The sequence below is a fragment of the Heteronotia binoei genome, chromosome 10 (assembly GCF_032191835.1).
Source record: "Heteronotia binoei isolate CCM8104 ecotype False Entrance Well chromosome 10, APGP_CSIRO_Hbin_v1, whole genome shotgun sequence".
NCBI classification, from domain to species: domain Eukaryota; kingdom Metazoa; phylum Chordata; class Lepidosauria; order Squamata; family Gekkonidae; genus Heteronotia; species Heteronotia binoei.
The window spans coordinates 38,455,977-38,472,964 of NC_083232.1; the positions used below are offsets into that span (position 1 = coordinate 38,455,977).

Here is a 16,988-nt window from a genome sequence, read left to right on the forward strand (position 1 = left end):
TGCCTGTGCGTTCAACTTATTTCCCATGTAGCTGCAAAATCCTTTGCGTTTTGGAGGAATATTTGCAGGGAAAAGGTGATCAATAAAGTATTATGAAGGCTGCTTTAAGCCTATGAAACATTATTTCAGTGGTTTAACACTGCAAATAAGTATGATTTTGTCTGATAAAGAAAGCCTGGGGACTTTGATCATTCTCTCTGATTACAGATTTCCTTGCTTCAGCTGCAAATACTTTAGAGTTGACAGAGATATGAAGGGATATCATTTTCAGAGTACAGGAGACTGGATAAAGAGTCAATTCAGTCCACATTTTAATCCACAAACATGTTTGAGTTGGACTGGTAGTCTGTGTTTTACAGTGTTCTCCACTTGGACTGTCAGTAGTTCTTTCTGTCTCAAACAGGAAAAGGTCTTCCTTGACACCTGCTACCTATTCTTCAACTGGAGTTGCCAAGGATGCTCCTTTGTTTTTGTTGCTGCCAAATGAAGGATTAGAATTTCCAGAGGCTAAAGAAGAGAATGATTTTTGCCAATTTCTTCCTCCTATGGGAGTCCTCGTATTCTCCCAAGCTCTTCCTGGGTGTCCCCATCCTGCTAAACTAGTATTGTGTGGGCATTTGGGATTGCTTTGGTACTGGTCAGTTGGCAAAAATTGCCTTATGCCTGTAGAAATTCTAGGTGGAACTCAAACTGATGCCCACCAGTAAGAAAAAAGGATTCCTTTCTCCCTTGGTTTCCCATGTGCCATATTCATCCCTATTTTCTAGCACAAGTCCCTACTAAATGGAAATTATAGTTATCTATCTTATTGGGTGGATGCAAAAATGAAAGGGAGATTCTAAAGCACTATATAGCAGTACATATGTAATTGCCCCCCCAGACGAAAGGAAGAGTCAGACACAAGGGTTTGGGTACTAAAGGGCCACTTTCTTTATTTATTACAATAACACAAGGACTATAACATAACAGGCAGCACGGCAGGGCCAGGGGACGAAATACCCCTCCCCTGCCGCATGACGGGCCAGCCACCCAGCCCCTAGGTCTGGCCAAAATGCACGGCTCGTACCCAGGCAGCCTAGCGAAGGGTATGCCCTGGAGTTCCAACTCCCAACCATACGCCTAGTGGACGAATCAATCCATGCAAACCCAAGGCAGTCCGCTTCATCACTCAACCGTCCCGCACGGTTCAGGAATGATTTAGCGAGACCCCATTCCCCAAAAACTGGGGTGCTACAGGTGCTCACCGAGCTGCGTAACAGAAGTTTAGGACAAAACCCAGCCACCGCAAGGCCAAGCCTCTGCTTAGGCAGCTGCGCCCACTAAAAGCCTAACACTTCCTTAAACCCGAGTTTCAAATCCTCTAAAAAGACATCATTACCCTTGTCCGACAAATGTACGCCATCATTCCTGTATAAATCAGCGCAATCAGCCCTGATCCCAGGGTGAGGAAGAAAGTGGCCCAAACCCCCCTCGAGGGCTTTTTTAATTTCCAAATTGGCTTTGCAGCGAGCTTTCTCCACCACCCGTGGGTCCCAAGCCACACGCCATATCCGGCGTGGGATCATGGCTGACCACATGATCAAAGCCTGCGGCCAATGCCTCTTGATGACTCTAAATTCATCTTTGGCCTGTAACACAAGGGCTTTTCCCTTGAGCAGGCCTAAATCATTACCATCCAGATGTATCACCACAACATGTGGCAGCAACACGTGCACATCTTCAAACAAGAGGGTCAACTGGCCCGACCAATGGAGACCTCGCCTTCCACACCATTCAATGGTGGCCTACTTGCTGAGCCCCAGCTGTGACCCGGCCGATGTCCTCCTGGCCCAATGGGCAGCCCAAAACATGAAGCTGTGTCCGCATATGAGTCACCGGTATTCTCCTGGAAACCCAAAGCCTTACTAGCGAAGACCAACACAGACAGCCGGCCCCAAATAGATCGTACTGCTAATCCCCCACGCCTTAAAGATACACTATAGTGGAGTAATTGCTCCACCAGAAGGGGCCACTCCCTTTTTTAACCAACTTTGCTCCTAAAACTTTTGAACTGGCATACTTCCCTGTTATACGATTTTCTGGTACTAGGAGCAATGGCAAGACTTATTGCCCTGCCGGCCTCGACCCACCAATCATCCATATCCCAGGGGGCATCATTGTCAGAAGGAGATCTGCATCCGGGGCCAGCTGGCGAAACCTCTGCATCTGTTTGCGAGAGAGAGTATCAGCCACCCCATTAGCCACCCCAGGCACATGCCTGGCGAAAAATAAAATATTAAGCCTCAGGCAACGGAAAGTGAAGGCCCGCACCAGACTCATCACCCTAGAGTATTTAGAAGTGAGGGAATTGATAACATGCACCACAGCCAGGTTGTCGCACCAAAAGTGGACTGTGTGGTTTGCCAACTCGTTCCCCCACAACCAAACGGCTACCAAGATTGGGAAGAACTCCAAGAAAGTCAAATCTCTGTTCCATACCACATCTACCCATTCCTGGGGCCATTCCTCCACGCACCAATGTCCGCGAAAGAAGACACCAAACCCAATGGACCCAGCCGCATCTGATGCTATTTGCAGCTCAGCCTCCAGCTGCAACTCCGTCCTCCGGAAGGAGACACCATTAAAGGAGGTTAAAAACTCCTTCCATAGTACAAGGTCCTCCCTCATGCTACATGAAATCCTGATTCGGTGATGCAGCTGGTGTAATCCACCCATTGCATTGCACAACCTTCTCAAAAAGGGGCTACCTGGAGCTACAACCTTACAAGCAAAATTTAAGTGCCCCACCGACTGTTGCAGCTCTTTCAAGGTCATCTTCCGCCTCAGCAAAAACTGATCAACCAACTCTTGCAAACCTAAATTTTTTTCCCTTAGAAGGCGTGAAGTTTGCTGGCATGAATCCAGTTCCACACCTAAAAACGTCAACTGCTGGGTAGGGCCCTCTGTCTTCTCATGGGCTAGAGGAACGCCCAGGTCCGCCGACAGCACTGTAAAAGCCGCCATCAAATGGGCACACTGACCAGAGCCCAAGGGGCCCGCAAACAAAAAATCGTCCAGGTAATGCACTGCAGAGCTCAAACAAGCCCTGCGGCACACCGCCCATTCCAAAAAGTAGCTAAAGTGCTCAAAGGCCACACAAGAAATGGAACACCCCATGGGCAGGGCCCTGTCCATATAAAACTGCCCTTCAAAATGAAAACCCAGCAATTCAAAATTCCCAGGGTAAACCGGTAAGAGGCGAAAGGCGGACTATGTCGCATTTTGCCAACTCAGCCCCTACCCCATACCGCCTTACCATTTGCACAGCTTGGTCAAAGGATGTGTACCTCACAGTACACAAATCTTCTGGTATGGCGTCATTCACTGATTCCCCATGAGGGTAAGATAAATGGTGAATCAGTCTGAACTCTCCTTGGGCTTTTTTAGGCACAATGCCCAATGGTGAGACCCTCAAGGTACTCACAGGGGGTGTGGAAAATGGGCCAACCATCCTACCCTCAGCTAATTCCTTCCCAATCTTCTGACAAACTATGTGTTCCATACCCATAACTGACTTCAAGTTATTGGCCATAAACGGCCTTCTAGGGCCCTGAAAAGGAATTCTAAACCCAAACCTAAAACCATTTAACAAATAAAGCCGATCTTCATCCTTTGGATAATCACGGAGCCATGCCTCAAGCACTGTCACCCTTATTGGGCTGGGACCCTTTACCAAATGGCTTATCTGCCCCGTCTGAGCCCTGCTTGCGCTGTCCCTGCCTGAGTCTACCCCTGGAGCAATTTGTGAAGGAATGAGACCCCCCGCAAAGAGGGTACTCATGTTTATATGGGCAGTTCTTTTTTCCACAGACCCCCTGTGACCCAAACTCCCAGCAAAGCAAGCGGGGTTGAACCACCTGCCCCGCACTGCTGTGGATGCCAGCAGCAGCAGCTGTGCGCTGCACCACATGCCCACTGACTGATCTATCGCCCAGGTTAGGTTGTGCTGGAGACATAACCTGCAGCCAGAGCTGCAGCTGAATCTGATCCCACTGAAGGGCCAGGTTCAAAGCCGCCCTCATCCTGAACTCCTCATCATACTGCAGCCAGGCCGGGTCGGTAATGCTGGTGTAGCTTTTATAAGTGATGTCAAAATATTGAAAAAGGGAAGTGGCCCTCCATCGCTGCAAACGGACAATAATTCCAGCATAAATAATAAACCCGGGCACCCAATTCACCCATGTCCTATCCACTTTACGCCTTTTAATTTTTTCCTTTTCTCGTCCGTCCAAATCTTCTTTGTCCTTTTTCTTTAGCTCCCTATAGAGCAAAGAAAATAGGTCCACAAACTCCCCTTTCAGTATCTTATCCTTGGTAGCCGGCAACAAGTGATCACCCAGAGGTAAGGCCAGATCACCAAAAGGTAAAGCCTTAGCTGGCACCGCAGAATATGATGAACCCCAAGGATAAGAAACCCCCCAGCCACCATATGGCATTCTGGACGCTCCTCGGAACTGGCCGGGCAGGCCTCTCCAAGGACCCCAAGGTTAATACCCCAAGCCCAAGGCTGTGGATTAATAAAAGCTGCAGGCTGGCTATTGGCAACTGGCCCAAAGGTGGCAGACTGCTCCCATGACCCCCAGGGCCAAGCTGTGGTAGTGTGTTGTGTAAACTCACCCCTACCCCACTGCCAACTCTTCACAGCATCCGCGTCTGGCACCTCCACTGGAAGAGGGGACACACCCTCCATTTTATCCACAGAAAACCTGCTTTCAAGGGAAGACAAGTGGTTAAGAATTTCTTCCTGGAAGCGCTTTTTAGCAGCCTGCTTATCTGCCTTAGAAGCCAGATCACCCAACAAAACCGTCTGCTGCCTACACGAACCCTCCAAGGCTGCTATTCTGAATAAAACAGACTGCTCAAAGGAGCCATCCTCCTCGTCAGACGAGGAAGGCAAAGGTGCTGAACGCTTAGGCACAGGCCGCTGCGGTCTCGGTGCAGGGCTTTTGCCTTTAGATTTTCCCTGTCCTTTAGGCATGGTTAATCAAGGCAGTAAAATCCAATAACAAACCTGCTTTACAACCTGCGCAAGCAGCAAGCAACCAAACTTCAGGCACTCGAGGCTGCCTTAGAGTGACTGCCTAATAAAGCACAACCCAAGCCTCTGCTAAAATGGCCTCCCCAGGTCTAAAATGGCTGCCAACTTGCCCTGGCAACAGGGAAAGAAAAAGCTAACAGCCAAAACCACTCAAAATGGCCACCAACTTGCCCTGGCAACAGGGAAAGAAAAGCTAACAGCCAGAACCACTCACAATGGCTGCCAACTTGCCCCAGTAACAGGGAAAGAAGAAGCTATACCCAAAATGGCCACCCACTTGCCCTGGCAACAAAAACAAAAAATTACCAAAGGTTCCCACAATGATCAAATCTCAACACCCCCGCTGCCCCCAAAGCTCGCCCACAGGGAATGCGAGGGATGTGAGGAAAAACACCAATGTCTGCCAAGAGGCCTGGGATCCCCAATGACTCTCCCACACGATGCAGTGATAGCAACACCCCTGTAGCCCCAAAGGGCAGGCCTCCCCTCGTCAACAGGGACATGCAGGGTTCCCTCCTTTTTTTTGTCTTTTAAAAATAGGTGAGTGGGAAGATTGCCACCAATGGCGGCAACCAGCGCACCCCCAACAGCTCCCTCTAACGAGACCCCCAACACCCCTTGCACTGAAAATGGGGGGGGCAGCCGGAGTGAGGGCAGGGGATCACAAAAAATGCTGGCCGCACCAACAACACGCGGCCAGCACCAAACCACACTCAGCTCCCTTCAGACATAAGAACATAAGAACATAAGAGAAGCCATGTTAGATCAGGCCAATGGCCCATCCAGTCCAACATTCTGTGTCACACAGCGGCCAAATATATATATATATATATATATATACACACACACACACACACACACTGTGGCTAATAGCCACTGATGGACCTCTGCTCCATATTTTTATCTAACCCCCTCTTGAAGGTGGCTATGCTTGTGGACGCCACCACCTCCTGTGGCAGTGAATTCCACATGTTAATCACCCTTTGGGTGAAGAAGTACTTCCTTTTATCCGTTTTAACCTGTCTGCTCAGAATGGAGACGCCGGTCTCCATTCCCTTCTGACACTCCACAAAACCACTGCGGTTCCAAACAGCCGTGGCAAGCGACGCCCAGCCTCACGCAAAGCTCCCTGACCATCCATGCCAGACTCCCGTGGCTCTAGCAGCAGCCGCCAACGCTAGAACCAACAGGCCTTGTGCTGGGCAGGGGCGACAGCAACACTCCACTTTCCCCGAGCATGAGCGAAGACTGCGAGGAGGGAGCGGAGCCCACCTCTAGGCGTGCCTGCTCCGCCCCCACCTCAGCTGATGCCCAGTCCACTCCTCCTCCTTGTGAGGAGGCAAAACAGCCCCCAGAAGCAAGGCTGTGGAGCCTGCTTCTGGATGGGAGCCGCAGTAGCAAAATATATCATTTAGTCCCGTTTGGTTTATAAGGTTTCAGATTCCATCTTTACTTTTACCTAGAAGTTGTTTCTTGTGATTGTACCAAATATGGCATACCTCTTTCTGTAATAAGCATGTGAGGACTGGTTGCCCATGAGTACCTTAAATTAGGAGACTGCAGTTCAGTACTAAAGTTCAAGCCAGCTGCCTTGACCTAAGCTGAAACATGGAACATGAATAAAAACTTGCTTTCTCAAGCAGGGGTGGTGAAATTGCTTTCTCAAGCAGTGGTGACTTATGGCAATCCCATAGGAGATATTCAGAGGTGGTTTCCCATTGCCTTCCTCTGTTTCTCAACCCTGGTATTCCATGGAGGTATCTCATCCAAATACCAGTCAGGGCTTACCCTGCTTAGCTTCCGGAATCTGATGAGATTCGGCGAACTGTAGCGAACTTCCCATGATTGATGGCTGCCATTATATTATTGTTAATTATTTGAATCATTTAAAAACGTTTAGCTATTGATGTCTCATGCATATTATTAATAATAAATTAATATATTTCTCTGTCACCAACATAGAATGGAGACCTCATAGTGGGAGGACCTGGTAGCTTTTATTGGCAAGGTATGTTCACCTACATACATAGAACAAAAGAGAAAATGACAAGCCTGGATATATTTGTATGTGTATGTTTTTAATTAAAACCATAACATTCTAGGTGATAGTGTACCCATATCCACATGAATGCCTCAACTGGTAATTTCTGTCATTCAATCCCATTTGATTTACAAGGTCATGTAGCATGGGAAATGTGGTTGATGCTTTCCTCACATGTAACATTTTACCCTTTAATGAAAAATCTGAAAGCAGTGGGCAAACTTTATATTTATCTCCTGTCCTTTAGATACCGTAGCATGCAGGAATTTCCATTTGTGTTTGCTACTGCTTGAACTTGCAGTACTTAAGACACATTCATCATTGCCTTCCCTTCCTCCTATAATCCATGTGTGCCGGTATGTTTATTGTATTGTGCATACTAAGTCGTTATTTGCCTGTCTTTAGACATTTCTCTATTTTTTATTTTGTAAGGTATGGTGATTACTCACTTGCCTAGTGTTGGGGAAATGGTGTCTCAGTAAACTGTGCTCTGCTACAGCAACTGATGAGCAAAATTAGAAGAGACAGACCATATTTTGGAACTGTAACCCTTTAATGAATTATGTAACTAGTTCTATAATGTAATTAATTCTTTAATATCCTCTCATTTTATCATTAATCTGTTTTTAATCACAGGTCAAATTATCACCAGCAGCATAGCAGATATTATCACAGACTATTCGTTCAAAAATATTTTACGAAAACTGTCTCGAGAAAAACAAACGGGAGTTGCACCATCAGTGTATGATGACAATTATCTGGGTAAGTTGCATGACAGTTTTGCTACACTTGGCATTAATCTTGTCAAGGAAGATGATGCAAAGAATTTGCTCTGTTCATGAGTCACAAATGTAACCTGCATTCTGTGCATTTGCCAAACACAAATGAGCAATGATGTTTATCGAAGCCCTGCTTCTCTTGACAGGGTTAGTCTCATGATGAAAATGGAGGGGTGCATCTGCACCAATGGGCACCAATTGTTACACATTGTCAGTTGTTCTTGACTGCAGCTGGGAGGGGGGTCATAAATGCGCTCAGCACTTGCCCATGTTGGAGCTGTGGGAACAACTGGCACAGATTCTTGCTTCAGTTTACAACCCTCAGACATTGTTTCAGAACAAATTCATCTGGCCTTGCTTCTAAGATACTCTTTCAAGTTCCTAGTATAGCATAACTTTTGCAAAACAAAATAATGTGTTCATACCTGGAAGACAAGCAGTATTTACGCTGGGAAATAAGGAGCTATGTAACCTTTCCTTTCAGTACATTATGTGAACAGGTCAAACTGTGAATCCCACTAGTGGCAAAATAAATGTTACATCCAGCTGAATTATAAAGTATTAATGCTCTAGCAGCTCATCTTGAGATATAATTACAGCAATGGTTTTTCCTAGTGATTTGACTCTGTAGATTTATTGTGCATCAGAGACATATAATGAAGTTCATCATAAAAGCTTGACAAATTGTTTTCCTTCGCCTGGCCTTAGGTAGTCTACTTTATGAAAGAGGGGTTTTTTATTTTTTAATGGAGATTGTTGAAACAGGGAAGATCTGGTTGACCTTCTAGGAGTGTCTGTCTTTAGGCAATAAGTGGTTTGTCAGGTTTCATGCTCGTGGTTTTGTTTTTAAACAGGATACTCAGTGACTGCTGGTGAATTTACTGGAGATTTTCAGCAAGGTAAGAAGCTGCTATCTTTTTGTATAAATTGCATGGTTCTGCTGTTTAGTTATTGTATGCAATTTCTTTTTCATTATAAAAAGTGAAAGAAATCAACTGGCTTAAATTGGGGAAATTCTGTATAGGACTGCAGTGTTATCGTGCAATCCTATGCAGAGTTACTCCAGTCTAAGCCCACTGAAGCCAGTGGTTTTAGAATGGAGTAACTGTGTTTAGGGTTGCACTGTTAAGCATATAGACTGTCAATTTTGCATACATGTATGGCCAGTTTGCACTGTGTACCCAGATGAATAGTCCTGAGATGCTTGTTCAAGGGAAGAATGTAGCGTATTAACCTCCTAATCACAGATGTGGCTTTCTTTAGTTCCCCTGATTATGACAAAACCATCTCCAACCATGGCATTCAGATGCAGTATTGCCAGTTGCATCCAAGACTGAGCTGTCTGTCTGTCATATTTTTTTACCTTGCCATTCCCTTGCTCTAGTTTACTTTCACAACAACCTTGAGAGAGAGAGAGAGAAATAAATAAGAAAGAAAGAAATTTCAAGGCTGGTTGGAATTTGAGCCCATGGTTTCTTAGTCCCTACTCTGATGTATTAAGTACTATAACGCACTGGCTCACCAAGATGTAATCTTTTGGGGGGGGGGGGGGGTGAGGGGTGAGGAAATGTGAAATCTCCATGATTTGTTCTTGTTAAAACCATCAAATGTTTGAATCATTTGTAAGAACCTGAAACATCAGATTGTTATTTGGACCCATCAGATGTTTGAATCCTTTATAAGGACTTGAAACTTTACTGACATATACAGGTTAAGCATAAATGAGCATTTGCCTGTTCAGTTGGAATAATACAAGATGGTTAGCCATGTCATTCTGTCTATGGCAGTTGAAAAGAGCAAGAGTCCAGTAGCACCTTAGACTAACAAAATTTGTGGCAGAATATGAGTTTTCATGAGTTATGGCGACTCACAAAAGCTCATACCCTGCCACAAATTTTGTTAATCTTCAAGGTGCTACTGGACTCTTGCTGTTTTCTACTGGAATAATACACTGTTGCATCTGGTTGCAATGTTATCTGAAGTATGATATAATGTAGCCTAGATCCCACTGTTTCACCTCCTCTCCCCTCAAAAACCAGGATTTATGCAACCTAACACTTTGGAGCTTGTTCAAATGCCATTGTTTGCTTGAGTCCTGCATTCTGCCAACAGCAGCATATATAGTAGTTGGCTTTTAAAATATTTTAGTTGACTCATGGACAAAGTTTGAGTCCCAAGGCACCTTTAACACCAACGAAGCTTTATTCACAGTATAAGCTGTTGTGTGCAAGCACACTTCATCAGATAGAGTTGATGCAGAATGTCCTCAACTCTTACTTATATTAGCATACAAATACAAGAGTTAACAAACAGATGTGGGAATGAGGTTTGAGTCCAGTGGTACCTACAAATGGCTTGTAGGTATCTCCGGTCTCAAACCTCATTTCCATGTCTGTTCGTTAACTCTTGTATTTATATATTAATCTACCGCCATTCACAGATCTTTCTTACATCCAATCTCAATAATAATCACCGCTACCTATGCATCTTGACTCTAAATGGACCTTCCTAACAACCACCCCCTATTAGTAAAAGTTGAGGGAAATCTGTTTCATCTGTATCTGACAAAGTGTGCTTGCACATGAAAGATTATACCATTAATAAAACTTTGTTGGTCTTAAAGGTGCCACTGGACTCAAACTTTGTTCTGCTGCTTCAGACCAGCACAGCTATCCCACCTGAATCTTAGTTGACTAATGCAATCTGGGAGTGTTAATGGATCAGAATTTTCCAACCTGGATGATTGTTTAGGAAGAGAGTAAATCTTACTATAGATCCATGCCTGAATCCAGCTATAAGCTGCCATCAGGGAGACTTTCTGTGAAAGAAACAGCAGACAAGTGTTTCATTGTGTTTTCAGACCTTGGTAAGAATCCAATCTTCAAACAGCATTCTGTATTGCATTTTAATGGGTATTCACATTGGATATAAAATGCTGCCAGTTACTCTTGGGAACCCTTTTTTTGCTGAAAAGGGTAAAATACAATAAGCAAACTTCCATCCCTTCAAAATATAAAGGCTACCCACAAGCAGTTTCTGAGCAATTGCCTTGTAAGCAGTTGTCCCAGTAAATTAACTTTCAGACTATTAATTTTGTTTTAGAGATCGTTGCTGGAATCCCGAGAGGTGCACAGAACTTTGGCTATGTATGTAATCTACCAACAGTTCTATTTTCACCCACCCCCAACCAATTCAAATTACACAAGATGTATTTGCATTTTCAAGGACAAAAATCAATATTTTGTGTGTATGCGTGTGTATTTGGATAGCTATTTCATTCCTAATGTTTACTCATTTTTAAAAATCCCTTATTCATAGACTTCAATTGAATTTCTCATTTTAGGCTGAAATGTTGTACACAGTGTGCAGGATTGTAGCCCAGTTAGCAGTCAAATGAATTTTTGGATAATATGTGAGACAAGATTTCCTATTGGATAAAAAAAAATGCTTAATTAAAGCCAAAAACCTTTTATGAAAGTTTTAAAGAGCATGTAAGGTAGAGATATTTCTGACATTGCAAGAGTCTAGTCCAAATAATATTGTAAGAATGAAGAGTCAACAAAATAGTAGTAATTACATTTTGAAGTGTATTTGGAATATAATGTTTTAGGGTCTGACTAGGCCCTTTATATTTTTTCTGGTTCCAGGTTTCAATTATTAATTCCACAGATTTGACTTTCATTCAGAATTTCACTGGAGAACAGGTAAGGAATCAACAATACAATTCTCAGCAGCATTTCAAGTGGGTGACTATAATACCATTCAGTGGGGTATTACCGAATATATATTTTGAGGTGCAACTTTTCATTAATGATTTTGGGTCTGATAGAATGATACAAGGAATAAAAGTGAGCATCTTCTGTATTGACAGATGGCATCATACTTTGGATACACTGTTGCTGTATCAGATGTTAACAATGATGGGTAAGCATATTCATTGTTGACTCCATCTCGTTTTCCCCTCTCATTTTGGTTTAGATTGATTCATGCCACTTAATTGCAGATTGTCCCACTGAAGTCCATGAGACTATTCCATGACTGCTTAGCTCTAAATAGTTTGAGAGAGATTATAACTTAATTACACAAATGTCTAGTTGGCGTTAGGCTTCTAACCATCTCTTAATCCCTTTCAAAAGTTCCAGTAGCAAAGAATATTTGCTCAAATTATGAGAAGATGGGACTCACTGGAAAAGACAATAATGTTAGGAAAAGTTGAAGGCAGTAGGAAAAGAGAAGGACCTATCGTGAAATGGATTGACTCAGTAAAGGAAGCTACGGCATTCAGACCCGAACAAGGCTGTTAATGACAGCAAGCTTCGGAGGTCATTAATTTATAGGTCCATCATATATTGAAAGTGACTTGATGGCACATAACACAAGAAGACATTATGAGCTGTCATTCTGTTTTGTAAAGAAAAAAGATAACAATCTGCTGGAAAAAAAACAAAAACAATAAAGCATTCTTCCCCATCTTCCTTTCATGTTTAACATCTGTATTGTTTTGTCTGTAATCCAGGAGTGGTTTTCTCAGTTTTGGGGAGAAGTGTGTCATTTTAAATCTATAGCATGATAAGTGTGCAGGGGTTACAGGAATCTGAACATCTTTTCCCCAGCTAGCCAATGTGTCTTGTCTTGAGCTGCCTGAATTTTCATGGACTGAACAAGTAGTTTAGCTAAGAAGAGTGTATTGGCTGGCCTAGGATCCATTAAAAGTTTAGTAACGAAGATGTCTGGGGGAGGCTTGTTTTTCTGTGGCGTAAGTGGCTTGGTCTGTTTCTCCCTAGTCTCTTTATACACCATGGAGATGCAAATAAAACGTGCTTCACAGTTTCTATGATCTCTAAGCCTCAACCACAATATCTATCTGTAAAAGATGTACCTAATATATGGCAAACATCTTGCTATGTTTTGTTTGACGACAAGTCCCAAATACCCCGTACCATTTTGAGATGCTTTACTAAAATGTCTTTTATATTTATCCTGTGAATTCTTTTCTGCATGTTTCCTGCTGTACTCTTCCAATGGAAGTGCTTGTACAGAATCTTATATTTTACTGTGGAGGAGCCATATGCCGAATATGAATAGTATTAAAACTACAGATGCTATTGACTAACTAGAAAGTTTGCTTAAATTAAACAGTAGATTGAAGTTAAAGTGACATGGATTTTAAAATTAAAACTGGAACAATAAGCTCTAAAATAATTAGCCTGAAGCAGATAAGAGCCCCAACAAAATATAACACCAACTGTAACTCCTTCCCTTTTGTTATTCCGCTGTACCACTGGACCATGAACTATTTTTCCCTCTTCCATTCTTAATACCATTTCCAGGTTTATCTTATCAACTATTCCTTATCACTTGACCATCTAGGACACTCAGCACTGGATTATATCATGCAGATCATTTCCATTATCTGGGGCTCAGTCAGTCAGTCAGTGTTTATTATAACAGTCATAGACCAGGTAAAAAGGACAAATCTATCAGTAATAAAAAGTACAAATCTGTCAAAGGTATACTACTAAACTCCATATAATGCAACATTTAAATGTAGATAAAATTTTAGTAGATAGCAGTAGTTATTTGTAATAACACCACAAAATCTGGGGTTCTTTTGGCTCATGCAGGGGGCCTGCAAGACTCTCTTCTGAGTCGCTTGCATCAGGGGAAGGAAGATTTCATGGAACTGATCCCACTTGTTTCAAAAGTTTGACATAGTGAGGGGAACCATGGTACACATTTGTAAGGAGATAGGACTGGATCAAAGAAAGAGATCTGAACCCTGGTTCTCCCAGACAGGGCTTTTTTTGTAGCAGGAACTCCTTTGCATATTAGGCCACAACCCCTGATGTAGCCAATCCTCCTGGAGCTTACAGGGCTCTTAGTACAGGGCCTACTGTAAGCTCCAGGAGGATTGGTTGCATTAGGGGTGTGGCCTAATATGCAAAGGAGTTCCTGCTACAAAAAAAGCCCTGCTCCCAGAAGATAATTAGAGACACGGAGAAAATATTTACTTAATTACTTTCCTGCCGCCTTTTTCTCAAAAATTGAGCTGAGATGCGCTCTGGATCGGTCTTTTGTTGTTGAGCCAACAATGCACTATATATGTTGTATTCCAAAGCACCATTTAAATAGACACCCATGATCAAAACAACCAGTGCCAGTTGGAGAGCAATTTATGCACAACATTCATCAAGTGGAGGAGAATTATTTATGTTAGGATAAAACCTTGTTTCCAATAAAAATACATTAGGGATCTTTTATTTGTACCATATCAAAGCTTCACATACTTAGGCTCTAACCTCTTGACACTCTCCTGTGCTCCTGCTGTTTTTTGCCCAGCAACCTACAAAAGGATTGTATAAAATTCCAGCAGGTGGTCAGCTAGTGTTTTTGAGCGCTCTGTTATTAAAAAAGAAGTGATAGTGCCCTTCCTGTTTAAATGCACAGTTCGAACAAACAGATTGCTCAATTTATGGGTACTAGCACCATCATGGCATAGTCAAGAAAACAGTGCAAGAGTACAATGGTGGACTGAACTCTCCTATGTCTATGGAGCAGACCATTGCATTGTTCCTGTTGCCTTTCAGCTTGAATTTGGCTCGGAAATCAAACTATTTATAACTGAAGACAAGCAGAAATGTTCCTCAGTTTAAAAATGTCTACAGCAAACAGATGTTCTAAAACATACAACTCCCCACACACTGTTTGAACGCTGAAGGAGGAGCCAGGGGGGAGGTCACAAATAGAAGCAAAATTGACATCATTGTTTTTCTTATCCAAATTGAGAAATGAAAACCAAAGCACAGCAAAGATAATAAGCAAGAACAGCCTGACCTTATGAGTCACCGAACTGAGGCAGAGACTCATAAAACCAGAGTGAGGGTTCTTGTTAAAGGGGATTTGGGATGGTCTTTACTCAGGTGCCAGAGCTGGGACCTGCCCCTGTGCTTGGGCCACAGTGGCCTTCAATACTACTCATCAGCATCCCCTCTCATCTGCTGTGGCTGTTGCAGAAGCATCTTTTAGAGGGCAGGGATATGAATTGCCCCATCTGCAGAATCCAAAGGGCTGCTGGTGCCTTCCTGCAACTGCAACAGCAGCACCTGGCAATTTTTTAATGATTTTATGTGAAATACTATCAATTTTCAGTATAGAAGTGGAACATAAAACTCAGCAACACATTTGTTGACAATTTATGATTTCTTTGAGTGTCCTAAAAAGGGATTTTTTAAAAGGGGCTACTATACGGATCCCATAATAGAATTCATAGATAATTTAGGAAGGACCCACAGAACCATCTACTTTCACGTTCCGGCCACATTCGATGTAATGGAACCCCATATACAGGTGGAGCTTATTGTTCAGTTGTTCTAGCTGCAACTTTCATAGCTGGAGAGGCAAGTTTTATCTGAGGCCTTTCTTGTGGTCTGCAGTGCTTCTGGGATGAAAGATAAAGAGCTCTGACTGAACACACTGTTCTCTCTTCTGTATCAATATTTTCATGGGAAAAGTTATATGACCATGATCTCTACTTACTACCTATGTGTGCACGTTTGTATGTGTGTTTTGGAAGTATCATAAACCTAAATCTGATGCTACACTCATAGAGTGTGGATCAGTAGATCTGCAAAATGGAGGCAGGTACAGATAAAGGGGATTTCTCTACAAACCTAAAGGAGGTCCTAAGTCTGCAGAAAAATCTGAGATCTAAATAGAAATACATATATGCACACACACACATTTCCGGAATTAAAAATCCTCAAAATAAAACAACAGCTGTAGTTGTAAGAAAAAAAATGTCTGCTGAGGGTTTAGTGGCCTTTTTGGTGATTTCTGGACAGCCACAACAATATTGCTAAGTTTTCTAAGCTGTTGTTCCTTTAAAGCAAAGCCATGGGGGAGGGGATAGGGGTAGACTTAGAGGCCAAAACAGCCCTGGAAAGGGTCCCATTCCATGATGGAGGAGGACTTGGCAGAGGACAGGATAGGCAGCAACCACCAGAGACTCACAATCCACAGTGCCCAGTGCCAGCCACCTCACAACTGGACCCAGCCTGGCACTGGCAGCCAGATTTTTCCTGGGGAGAGGCTGCTATGGGGAGGGAAGGAGGGACAGCTGAAGACAAGAGATCAGATAAAGGTAGATTGGCTGGTGGGTGAGAAAAAGAGAAGGAAGTAGGAAATGGGAGCTGCCAAAGAAGAAAAGGAGGAAATGGGGAGGATACAGTGGCAGATGAGATACTTGTTACAGGTCTTTGCTGGTCCCCCCATGCTCTTTGTATTCATGAAAGAAGTAATCCCCTCTCACTTTTGGACTCTTGTGCTGGTTACCCCTTGCAGATTGGATGATATCCTAGTCGGGGCCCCTCTCTTTATGGAACGTGAATTTGAGAGCAACCCTAAGGAAGTTGGGCAGGTTTATTTATATCTGCAAGAGAGTGCCTTGTTCTTCAGAGAAGCACAGACGCTGTCCGGCACTGACGTGTTTGGTAGATTTGGAAATTCCATTGCGCATCTTGGAGATCTGAATCAGGATGGATACAATGGTAATTTATCAGGTCCCTTGGAAAGGAAGCGAGCACACTGATTAGAGATAGCTGGATATGGAAGTCGTTTAGTTGCAAAGATATTTTGATTTTCAGAGGCCGTGGGGCTAAATCCTTGCAGCTTGTGACTTAAGCTGATTGTAAAGGTCATCCACTCATTCTGCCAGCTTGTTCTCACAACTGTTTTCTCCTTCCTTTGGTGAAGTTATCATGAATAATTTAAAAAGCTGAAGATCTTGTGAATGTCGTGGTTTGTTTCAAGGTTATAAGTTACCTGTCATGGAAAACTTTAAAATGTATTCATATCTGCTTGTCTAAGGGCCAAACTATATGTTTGCCAATAAATTTAAGCAGGGGAATGCAAATGATGTCATATCATGCATTGCTTTTTCAAAATATTAGCAGAGATGTAGGGATTAGATTTGTATATGCATATTAAAATGTACATCTCGCTTTTATGTGCCTTACACCAAAATCAAGAATGAAAATGAATCAGCCACAGCCACCTATTTAAAGTAAAGTAAACAAACTCTAATCTTTATTTC

General features: G+C 43.1%; 1 protein-coding gene across 2 annotated transcripts in view; it reads left to right on the forward strand.

Annotated features, from left to right (window-relative positions):
• ITGA8 (integrin subunit alpha 8) overlaps positions 1 to 16,988 on the forward strand; it is a 163,767-nt gene that overhangs the window by 42,306 nt on the left and 104,473 nt on the right. For both annotated transcript variants that reach the window (XM_060248426.1, XM_060248428.1), the window contains exons 6-12: positions 7,040 to 7,085; positions 7,755 to 7,880; positions 8,752 to 8,796; positions 11,000 to 11,043; positions 11,545 to 11,601; positions 11,769 to 11,821; positions 16,238 to 16,443. In XM_060248426.1, coding sequence (XP_060104409.1) covers positions 7,040 to 7,085; positions 7,755 to 7,880; positions 8,752 to 8,796; positions 11,000 to 11,043; positions 11,545 to 11,601; positions 11,769 to 11,821; positions 16,238 to 16,443 — 577 coding nt within the window. The remainder of the gene's footprint in view (positions 1 to 7,039; positions 7,086 to 7,754; positions 7,881 to 8,751; positions 8,797 to 10,999; positions 11,044 to 11,544; positions 11,602 to 11,768; positions 11,822 to 16,237; positions 16,444 to 16,988) is intronic.